At 37.4% G+C, this 12659-nt stretch overlaps 1 protein-coding gene across 3 annotated transcripts in view; it reads right to left on the reverse strand.

Annotated features, from left to right (window-relative positions):
• The window catches only part of THADA (THADA armadillo repeat containing), a 217139-nt gene that overhangs the window by 88086 nt on the left and 116394 nt on the right, over positions 1–12659 (reverse strand). For all 3 annotated transcript variants that reach the window (XM_085054961.1, XM_085054962.1, XM_085054963.1), the window contains one exon: positions 1204–1372. In XM_085054961.1, coding sequence (XP_084911087.1) covers positions 1204–1372 — 169 coding nt within the window. The remainder of the gene's footprint in view (positions 1–1203; positions 1373–12659) is intronic.

Consider the following 12659-nt stretch of genomic DNA (forward strand, 5'->3'; position numbering starts at 1 on the left):
ACTGAGAAAGCACTTCATTCTCACTGTTGGAATAACTCTCTCTTCCTTAACACTTCAGGAGCTGTGCCACAGCAGGGCTGCACAGGTAATTTTACACTGGTAATCACCACCTTCCCACACAGTCACAGCAGCTCAGAGGTCCAAGCACCTGCATGTTATCAGGTGCATGGACTGCTTTTCAGAGTAGGAGCCAATCAATCCCACAACCTGAAAAAACTTCCACTGTTACCAATCATCATCCAAAGCCAGATTCAACTGCTTGAAACCCTTTACAGGTAAAGTTCACATTAACAGCTCTAGAGGGACTTCAGTAATTTCCTAAATTTCCTCAAAGTCCTGATTTTAAAGGGAAATAATATGCTGGAAAAGATACAATTAAAAACCCAAATCAAAACAACCATACACACCCCAGCACACAGCTTACAGTGGGAATGTGTACCTAGAAAGCTTGCCAGCTAAGACAGACCAACAGAGCTGATCGTGTACAATATGGCTTTGTTGGAGGTTTGCTTGGGAAAAACCAGCAATAAAAATCAGTAACTTATTACCATGATAGCTTAAAAACAAAACACAGTGAACTGACTGCCATAAACCAGGGAAATGATATATGGGAAATGAAGACATTTCTGTTAAGTGAGCTGTTCTCCAGAATGTTTCCAGAAGACATGAGTATAAAGTTTACCACAACTTGTACAGCAAACTGACAGGAAGCTGGTGGTATAGCAGGAAAAGCAAGTGAAGTAATAAATAATTACGTGGGTAAGCAGCAAGTCTGAATATATATATACCCTGCTGGTGGTGCATGGAATTCAGCTTTGCCTCTGATTTGCTCAGTCATTTGGGCAAGTCATACAGATCTCTCTGTAAATACATTCAGATAGGGGTATTTGCACTTAAAGCACTTTAATCTCTGGAGATGAAACATTATATGAAATGTAAATGTTAATACTTAGTACTTACTGCCTTCAATGACAACTGAAATGTGCATTTCACATTTATCATCTGACAGAATCAACTCAAAAGCAGTCTTCATATATGTTTTGACAATGTGTGAATGTTACGCACAACTCATTGTGTGTTATCTGCTTGTCAAGTATGACCAAAAAAATTTTTTAAAAAAACCCTACAGTAAAAAAAGCAAAACCAAAAATCCCACAAAACAAAACAAAACAAAACAATGCATAACAAGCCTCGAAAGCTTACTTGCAGCAGGGTTCCATGGACACTGTTCTGTCGCATGCAGTGAGTGGCAGGCTCTGGGAGCCCCTGCAGCAGGGCCAGCACTGTGTGTGGCACTTCATGCACCATAACGAAGGGAACCAGCGCCCGGCCCGACATCTCCCGGCAGCGGTACACGGGGGAGTGCCCACACCTGGGAAAAGAAGGGATACCTTAGTTGTCATCCAGCTCCAATCCACTGGGGTGGCTACAACAAAGCAAAGGATAATGCAATGAGAACTACAATGTGTTTCTCACAAATCTAATATAGTCTTCTCAGTAGTGAAAGAATATTTGCACAGAAAGGTAAGTTATACTAGAGCTATGCCAGAGGATTTGTTTTCATTCACAAGTTCTGGTGTTTACATAGAGGAAAAAGAAATAAAAAGGAAAAAATGCAATTATGCCATGAAACAGGTTAAGTATATAGTCCTGCACCATCTTTTCTTATGTTTATGTTACTTACTAATCACATTCAAATGCATTATGAGTTTGACTTAAACTTAGCTCCACGTTGTTAATCAGATGTTTCTATGAGAACACAACATGAATTTTGGGCCAAATCTCCTACTGGTTTTTAGAACACATTTAAAGGCAGGAAGTAAAAGACACATTAGAAAGTAATTTTCCATTATTTATAATTAGTATCTAAAAGAAAAACACTTTTTATTTTAAATTAACTGCTATGATGCAAGACTATATAAAGCAAATGCCAAAAAGGATCTCCCATCTTTTAGTGCTATTAAGGTTTTGACAATTGGCTGTAGATTTATGAAAATACATACAGAATGAGCTATTCAGCCACAATAACACATTAATCAGTCATATACTACTTCAGCAGCATGTATACTGAATTGAAGTGAGCAAGAGTTCTAATGAGCTAAGTAGGTTAGGCTAAGTCTTTCACAGCCAGTAATTCATACATGTGTCAATTTTGGTAATGCAGGTACAATTCAGCCATCCAGAAAACGGAGAAAGCTACTACAGGCTTTAGACATAAAAGGCCAAATGTCTTAAGTGATGGAAAATCCAGTATAGCTGAAGTTATGCTGTGATACCTCGCAGATGATTGTGATGATTCAAGAGAGATGGCCTTCCCTACTCCCATACTCTCATCCTTTTCCTGCATTGCTTCCTATGCATTTCCAAGCTTACAAAATCGCATGCAGATGAGATTATCCCCTGCCAAAATGATTTTGACCTCTGCTGAAAAAAACCAAAAAACCCTGCAGTGTCATGCCTACATATTTAAAAATTGAATGAAATTAAAAGACATTCTAAATGTTCAAGTATCTGTACCAAATTTAAATTGATACTCAAGGCAGTAGTTCACTTTAGTTGCCATCAAAGAAATACAGAAAACACTTTCCATCTTGAACCAGTAACCAAATTAATAGGGTTTTGAACACAAAGAAACTAAATATTCTTAACTGAAATAGGTATGTTATGCCACAGCATGCCTGAAAGACACAGATCTCCTTCAGAGGAATAGGGAGCTATGCTACCCCTGAACAACAGGTTTTCGTGGGAATTTTCACCCTTGCAAAGCAGGCTGTTTGTTCTGTTATGACTTTTACAGAAACCATCTTTGAATTTCCTTTTTACAGACTAGCCATCCTTCACAATAGGATGCTAAAGCAGAACAGTCACAATTAGAGACTCTGCCACAGGGAAAAGCTTCAATTCTGTATTGACAAGGTGTAAGAAGAAAATCCGCTTGGCTCTTCCTAGAAGAATTTGCTTTATTTTTTTTAAACAAAAACATTTTAATTCTGCTTCCCTAAATCTGAGGGAACTAAAATCTGAGAAGTGATTGTCTGAAAGCATTCCTTCAGCTCTGCTGAACCACATTTTCTTAATTTTGTTTATGACCTTTTACAAATGCCAAGGAATCTGACACATCTTCATGGGAGTGGAAAATGGGTAAAATGCCAGGATTTCCTCTAACTTGTGCAAGGGTACTTTCCAATACTACATGTTCAGAGGGGGTTTTCTTCTCAAACACAATGCAATGAGCTACAAAATATTTTTAAACAACCTGACTTCAACTTTTTTGTCTTGTATGAATATTGAAGACTTACAACACATACACCTACATATACAGAGATATGGTATTTTACATGCCAAATTTTGTTCCACTCTATTATCTTATCAAATTTATTATGAAAATTGAAGTGACTGCTCTATATTCAGAAAGCAGAAAATAGTTTCACGTTACAGGCAAAGTTTTCTCAGCTGCCTGAAGTCTTCCTGCTGAGCAACCACACAGGTGCCCAGTCATGGAGAACTCCCCCAGGATGCCACAGACCTTGCTCTGCAACTTTCTGTGCCTGAGGGAAATGCAATCCCACAGCTCCTACCTGCCCAAAGGGCAACCCAGGCACCAGCCTGCCACTGTCCTACACACCTGCTGTACATTCATGCACACTTCTCACACTGCAGGCTGACACACAGGGTGCAAGGCAGTCACAGGAACTGACAGCTTCGTGGGAACCCTGAGAACAGCATGCTTATGAAGTCAGTACTAAGGAACAAAAGTATCGCAAAAGTTAAGGAATAATAAAGTATCTGCTTCATAGGAACATGTATGGAATACATGGAAGGTATTTCACATCAACAAATAGCTTCCCAAATCTGAGAGTGGTTAACATTCCTACTGTTTCTTCTATATAAAATACTTATTTATTTTTAAATTTAACACTTACGGAAAATCAGTTTTTTCCAATCCCCACTTCCCCATACAAGGAATAGCACTGATAATATTTCAAAAATATTCCTTCATTCACATACATATGCCAGATGTCATGCCAAGTCACCACTAGTGACCTATCCCTGAACTTCTGCATACCCTGAAGGCACTTAGGTGTACATCTCTCAGGTTTTGAATGCACTTGGCTTCATTCCTGAATCACGCAAGAAGTTTGCCAGGAGAATGTCAAAACATACACTAGTTTTTCCATCCTCTATCAGCACCCTAGAATAGACATTGGGATTTTTACCAGATCCCACTTGGATATAACCTCTTACCTGTAAATAAAACTATACAGGATCAATTCTCAAAAGGGAATAGAAAGACTGGATGCAAATAAAACAACTAAGCAACAGAAAAATAAAGTTCTAACGCAATTTAGCAATTTTTTGTTCATTGTTATACCAAGCTCCAAACTACACACTTTACCACTAAGTCTACTACCTGTATTGTTAAAAAATTATTTTATTTAGAATTTAGAAACCATTAAGGGAAGCAATCTGCATCAAGAAATGCTATTGCACAATTACAGCAATCACAGTAACTCAGTCTGTATCTGCAGCAAAACCAAACAGCTTAAGAAAGTAAGTATTTTAAGGCTATTAAACTGTTGAGGTTACTCCTCTTGCAGTGGTTTAGCACACTGCCATCCCTGAGATGAGTTTCATTTATGTGATGGCCGTTGCCTTGTCAGGACACTGGCAGAAAAGGACCTCCAACCATGACCACTTCATCCAGACTCTGAGCTTCACCTACCAAGAGGACAACTCAAATCTGCTGCAGGCTCATCCTCTCTGCTGGAAATACAAGCAATGTGGAGTCTTGCATCCATTAGGACAGCATGGATGTGTGTGCAAAGCTGCAATAAAAACCATTCAATTTCCTTTGTTTTGAAAGGTACTTGCAGGAGGCAGGGAACGTATGTATTTTCAGTATGTGACACAACCTTTACATGCAGGTCAGATATAAGCAGACTTTAGAATCTATGAATGATCTAAAATGTTGTCATATGTAAAAACATACATTATGCTAACCTGATTTTATTATACTTCAAGGCAGCAACAAGCATGAAACTTGCAAAATTCTCATGTGATACACTTCTATTCAATCCTGAGGGCTATTAACAACTGCTGTAGTATTTCACCTTGAACTCAGTTCTGTTTATCTAGGTGCATGAGGTACTGGACATAAACATGTTTACTTGAAACAGTCCATGATCAAGAACAAAAAGTCAATAAATCTGAGAAGGTTTCGCTTCATGTAACTGTAGATTCAATTCAATGCATTTCCACTGCTCTGTTCCAGCTTCCACACTCAGATTCTGAACCACCCTCCAACCAACATGATTTATGACCATCTTTCAAAAGGCACAAAGATTCCATACTCCTCTGCACACATCAAAGTATCTAATTTATTACTCTGGCTACAAACAACAGAACACTAGCTGTAAATAATATCTTAAACTTCTTTTGGAAGAAAAAAAAAGAAACGAAAAACAAACCTGCAGGTGTTTCCTACGTGCTTATTTTCCACCCTATCTTACTACTCCCCCTCAATAGACTTTATATTACCCAAATTAACAAAGCAAATAAGAGTTACCTTTTATATAAAGGTCACAGAAACAAACGAGTAGAATTCATTTGAAAAACTACACCTGCAGCTGAAAATATGTGCATTATATTAAGTAATTCTGACAGTGGTTAGAAGGACTAACAAGGAGAGGAATGCCTATTTTCAGGTTTTACTTGATGTTGTCACAGTGATCTGTGCATTACTAGCAATGTCATTGCTTGTTAGTGATACAGTGAATGCTCTGCAGAAAGGGCCTCTGAGCTTCTAAGTCAAACCAAGTATCCTACCACCACCACAGAGAGTTTGGGAGAAGAGGACAGAATGAGGCAGGAAATACCTTGCAATTCAAACCAATCACATCCCTGCCTGCAGGTTAAATGACTTTAACAGCCACCAGGGCTTTAAATATAGGATTGGTTGAATATAGGAGTGGTTGAAAAATATAAATAAATGAAAATCACATAGATGGTACTCTTTACACCCTAGAGCTACCTATGCCACAAGGTCCTAACAAATGCAATGTAAGAAAAGTTTAAGTCTTCTGTATGATTCCATACAGACATGGTAGTTTAGTATGAGAGAGATTTTTTCTTTCCTCCATGACGCAGCTATACAGTTCAAGTTATGTCATCAGTTCCAAATCAAGGAATAAAACCAAGAAATTAGAGCAGGGGAAAACATGGATGGTGGTCAGAGATCAGAGAGAAAAGTATTTAGCAACAGATTCAGTTCCTATTACAATGAGTTTGCTTATTAAGATTCAAGAGCATTCATCATGATTACATCCTAGTTCATTTTTTTCCCCTTCAAATTATCTCCTAAAGGAATACCTCTAGCAACTTCAAACACAGTGTGACAGGTTTCCAAGCTAAGTGAGGTCCAAAAATAGAATTAAAACCAAAATATACTCATGCTTCCATACAATTAAATAACTTGGACTTCTATACTGGGGATGAATCGGCAGGACAGTACCTATGCATTACTGGGAGAGTAAGGTTTCCAGGAATATCAACAATAATTTGCTACACATGCACCTACAGTTTCTTTTGTTCATTTATTGATTTGCTTGGTTTGTGTTTTTCTTTTAAAGAAACACAGTCATTTTCCATTTTGCTTTTTCGTGTTCCTCAGCAATGAAAGTATCCAAAGCATTTAATAAAAAAAACTTATCTCTGTGGAAACCTGTATTGTAATTGCCTTGAAGATACTTTTTTTCTTTAATCTGATTAATATGAAAAAAAAAACAACACAGAAAAACCTGAGTTTTGTTATTTGAGGTAAATATTTTCATCAGGTAAATATTGAGCTTCTCAGTATTTACCTGATGAAAATATTACAGAGGTACCAACAGTTTGCTGGAGGTTTTAGATCTACTATCAACACGTAAATGTAGCTCAGAAAATGTTTGGACAAAATCATGAACAGAAACAAGCCAAATTTAATTTCAGGTTATTTATGCAGTCCTAAATCCCTAAATTCTTATCTATTTCCTTTAAAGTGAAGTTAATGGTTGCCCAAACTTCTAGTCTCTTTATACATTGTGTAAAGTACTTTATTCTTCCAACTTGGGCAATTAAGATAAAACCCTATGTTTTTGTAAGGGCAGCATTTTCCACACAAGCACTTAATGAATCAGAGTAGCCATAAATACTGCAGAAAGTATGTAGGCAAAGTACACAGGCTTTTATTTGTGAAAGCTGTCCACAAGCTATGCCAGGAGCTGTTTCTCCATATGTTTCCAAGGGCTTTCTAAGAAAAAATTATAGACATTTCTCTTTTCTTGTCACCAAGGTCCAGGTTAACATAAACATGTGGCCAATTGATACCAAGCTGTATCAACATCAGAAGCTTGAATTGTTGTGGTTTAGCAAGCCAAAACACCTAGAATCTCTAACATCTGAGTCTATGAAAACTATTACTAATACTGTGTGTAAACTTCAGAGAAAAAGAAATATGTTCTTGTCAAATGAAGATTTCCTACAGAACATGTTAACATAATTTAAATGGCATCTCTTCTCTTGCATCCCTATCAAGAAATGTCAAATAGTATGTCCAGGAAGGTAGCCTCTAGGTTTATTTGATTATCTATTGAGGTTACATGAGGGCAGAGCCTCCATTTTGGTTCACAGCACTCTAGGAAAAAAAAACAACCAACCTGCACTTAAATCAAGATCATGTAAAAGACAATTTCATTCACAACCATATTTCTACTTTGTTAACTTGTTAATAGTTATCATGATGTTTCACAAGTGCAGAATGAGAGAAAGAAAAACACACCACTTAACACCCAAACAGGAAAAAAACAAAACAGACTACTTTCCATATTAGCAACTCTATCATTACTCTGAACTCTATGAAAGGGAAGCTGAATGCATAAATCAAGTCTCAGCACCTTGTGATGATTTTTAAAGCTCCAGACGATTCTAAGCAAAACTGCAATATGAGCATTTTTAAAAACATATCATCAAACCCATGAAAACATCCAAAGGATCTGGGTACTCAAAGATACTTCCCTTTCTGCCACACCACCAAAAGTATCTAGCCTATTGTTAAAAAGCTATCCCAGTATTTACTTTCTCAAACTCAGTCAGTTCTTTTCAAATAACACTGGCTTTTAAAAATATCATTATATTTGGTTTCCCTTATCACCCTCTAGATAGTTAATGTATTATTTCTCTCAATTTTCATGTTTCCTCCTGCAAATATTTTTTTCAGAATAAGCTAAATGTTATTTTTTGGATACTTTTCTTGACCAGCAGAGTACTTCACTGATAATTTTAAGTATGTAAATAAATAATAAAATTACTTCACCAATCATATGTTGAAAGTTCAGTACCTCCTCATATTTTTTACTAGATCATGTTTCAAGTAAGTACACATCAAATTCAATATACATCTAATTTTAACCCAGGATCCTAGCCACTGGTCCTCTTCAGGAGTCTGCAACACTTGGAAAAAGAGAGTTGCTCCCAGTGTTCATTAATGCTTCTCTGCTAGATGTCACCCTTTATTTCCCATGAATCTGACAGCTCCCTACAGTTTGTGAATATCTGCTAAACTGCTTCAGACAACAATCTACCAATGACTGATGAACACAGTGAAAACTGGAATAAGAAATTAATAATGAATACCTATGGGTTGTGTTATTTCCCATCAGCACTACTTGGATTATGACACATCTGCCCACAGTTTCAGAGAAAAGACAGCAATACAGCAAAGAATGTACAAGATTAATAGAGATCAGGAGCTATTTAGAATAAAGATTAGTAGATCAGAGGGTCTTGAGCAGCCTACTGCCAATCAAGCCCTTTGCATGCTTCGCTAGCACTACAATTTGAACTTAATCAAATTGGAAAAAATTACGGCCTGTTTACAATTTGTTACTTAAAAATGCTAAAAGGAAGAAAAAGATTGAAACCCTTATTAATATTTACAGTGAACCATAAGTATTTTTACAGATCAGTATCAATCCCTATGCAATCAGGATTGCACAGAGACTAGACTGTAAGTAGAAATGGAAGACAGTAACAACTTATAAGAGATGTGTTCAGTGTGGAACCATACTCCTGTCCTTCCCTCCTTCTCCCTCAGCTGTGCAAAATTTCTACTTTAGATATCAAGCCAGAAATTTAATACAATAAAAATCTAAAAAATGCTTTAGGGGTGCACATTGCTCCTTTTTTCCAAATGTCTATGCCAGCTCATGTTTTGGGAACCTTGCCCATGATCAAAAGGATATCTGTCTTCATCTTGCAATGACTGGTCAGCCCCATGAGCTTCCCCAGCAAGGACAGGGCATTGCAGTGAGTCAGAGCCTGCTCCCAGTCTCACAGGGATTCCAAGTAATGCAGTCTTTGCAGACAGTTATAATGCTGAGCAGTTATACGAAACAAACATTAGGAACTCAAAACAAAAAGCAACACAAATTAAAAAAACAGAAACAAAATACTGAGAAGATGCGCAGTCGATAAGGGAACCCAGGGTGATGCTTTCATAAACAACTGCAATTGAAAGCAGCTATTTTAATACAAGGCTGCAATAACACACATAGTTCTTTTAATCTAATATGAAAAGGCATTCCCACAAAAGCTCTTTCCGTATCAGACTCCTGGTACTATTCCTAGTCTTACAGCAATGACAGTTGAAACCAGGTAAGTTTTAATATTAAGTCTCCTACTGCTGCCATGCCACACTAAAATACAGGGAAAACAGAAGAAAGGCATAGGAAGTACACTCAGCACCATCAGTCAGCTACCTTGTTTGGCCACTTATCAAAGGAGACCAGTGCTCAGCCTACAGAAAATCAGATGGCTGCTTTCAAGTCAGATACAGAATAATATATTAAACCCATACATATAACTGTACATGTGTGAAACAAAACACCAGTGAATCTGCATTTAAACAACTTATATAAACAGCAATTTTAACTTATAAAGTATATATGCTAATTACTTCCACCATGCTCTTCGCAAACAAATTGAAGATATCTTGTTTCTAGAACTTTATCACTTCCCTGTCTCCTTTGCTGTTTATGAAATCTGAAATTTAAAACTTCTCAAAGTCTTACAGACACTTTTGATTTTACATTTAAATTCTGTTTCTTTATTATTCCATCTTACCATAGACCCCTTCCCACACAAACTTTGTCACAGGACTAGAGTGGAACAGAACCAGTCACCTGACAGACTGGATATAATTTAACGTAATTAAAGACAATACAGAGTAACCAAACTTATAGTCATAGGTCAGCAAGAAAAACCTTCTGTAACCTGCATATTAGTCTGAAATGGCATCAGTTAAGATTTTAACAAGTCAACAAAACTTAGCATATTTACCTGTTGAGTAAAACCAAGAGTACCATGTTAGCTATATGTGTTAAAGGCTCATATGGAATCATTGCCCCTAGGCTCCTTGTTTTACATTTCCCCACAATTCTGAAAGAAAGTGGGGCCAACAGTCCACATCACTTCTCGCAGAGGGACAGATTCACAGATGTAATTCTCTGCCAAGAAATGTAAGTAAAGCATCCAAAAAGAATCCACCAAATCCCTAGAGTAGCAGATCTTGGAAGAGTCTGCTCTAATGCCCTCAAAAAGCCCAGGATGAAGAAGTTTCATGGAAGGATGTCCTCCAGGCACCACTGGCAAGTGGCACAGCAAGTCCCAAAGTGCAGCCAGTGGGCGTCACTGCTGTGGGAAAGGGATCACAGGGACCACTTTGGACATCTCACGCTGCTTCAGCCAAGTGATTTAAAAAAAAAAATACCATGCTGACTTGGCAGAAGCCTATAGGAGGTGTCACAGAGGCTATTCTCACAAGCAAGCCACAGAAGCAGTAACTTCCAAGAAAAGGCATACCAATAAAAACAGTTATACCATTTTCCCTTGTTTCCTCTACCTTTCCAAGAGAGGGGATAACTAGATCAATGTAAATCCAAACACCCTCTAGCAAATGCATCCAGCCCACTCAAATAACAGATTTATCACAGCTATCAGAACAGCATTTGAGTTGCTACTTCGCTGATAGATGATAATTTTCTCTCTCCTTCTCTAAACACTCTGTTAGGAATGGCTTACTTTTGAAAAAAAAAATTTATTTAGAAAATTACAATGCTCCATCCCACAGAAAGTTTTTCCTCACCACACACAGGTTTTGTCTTCCTTGCATCTTAGTGTCTGTCATTAACTAACAGTCACAGTGATTATCCCTGTATATTAACAACAAACTCTCGAGTGCAAAACCAAAACCTTATCAGTCCAGGGTGGTAGATGGAGAAGGAGATAAGGGCAAAGAGGACACCTGTAAAGTGCTTCCCACTGCCACCTACTGTAGTCCCTGACTGGAAATAGCATCAAGAGACTTCAGAATCTAGCTCCTCCATTTGGTACAAAGATGCAAGTTACAAAATTCTGCCCAAGAAAACAGTGTCTATTTCATAATTGTGTTAATTTCATGGAAAGATGTTCACATTTCCTGCACCATAATACACCTAGAAGCAGCACTGCTTTGAAATCTGCATATTTGCTGAAGTTTCAAAGGGGAAATTTCATTAAAAAAAGTTTTGTCAAGAGGAAGCCTTATTACATATATCTAACAAGGCCTTCAAATAGTATACTGTTTCACATTTTAAAGCTAATTTCTAAAAATCTTTCTAAAAGACTAAGAAGCCACACTCTTAAATAGAGCTAAACTTCAATTAGTGAAAAGTATCCAAGCTAATATAACAATAGCCATTTCACTCCTTCAGAGCCTTCAGCCCAGAACTTTTAACACTAAACAAACACTCTATCAATGCCATGGTACGAGAGGACATAAGGTAACTCAATTCTAGATCATTCTGAAGAGATTACAGGTCTTTGAAAAAGGGAGAGGGAGGCAAAAGGGAGGTTATGTTTTTGTTTCATACTTAAAACATTACCTCCCGATTACCTCCCTTCTTAATCAAAAACATGCTGTACATTCTTTCATCTTAGAAAGTAACCATTAAAACAGACCTATCTAGCTCTTTAAAAAAAATAAAAAGTGAGGTAATAAGTTGTGAATCAAAGTGTTCCATTCCAAATAAAACATCTGCAGGGGGAAAAATAGCTTAATAGAAGTGCAGATAGGTAATCAAATGCCCCAGTTCAACAGGGAGTAACAACTATGTGCACAGAGATTGAGATTTGTCCTTGCAGCATTAAATCCTGCTCTTATTGTGCAATTCATCTCGGCACGGTCAGAGCAACCACAGCTCTACTTCCATTCGATGGAAAATTCCACTCGAGCTTAAGTGAAACTCTTCAAAAGCCCAACTTGAATTCTTTCTGCTCAATGCAGTTTTGTTCACAGAACTGCTCATTTGCTTGCAGACAAAGTATTCTGTGCATCTTGTCACTGCAAGAAATGAATGTCACTTTACTGTGGGCTCAGCCCTGGAAAGGGTATTAAAACCAGTTATGGATCACATTCATCCTTATTCTCTCCTCATTGCACAGTGGTATCCTTCCCTGACACTGGTACATCAACTCAAACATAAACATCTCATGGTATAAGTATGACATGGCAATTACGTGTTGTAATTGCATTGGACTACCATGTAATTATATGTATATGTTATAGGATACACCACATTGAGCAA

Source organism: Lichenostomus cassidix, chromosome 3 (genome assembly GCF_008360975.1).
Source record: "Lichenostomus cassidix isolate B80296 chromosome 3, HeHo_3.0, whole genome shotgun sequence".
NCBI classification, from domain to species: domain Eukaryota; kingdom Metazoa; phylum Chordata; class Aves; order Passeriformes; family Meliphagidae; genus Lichenostomus; species Lichenostomus cassidix.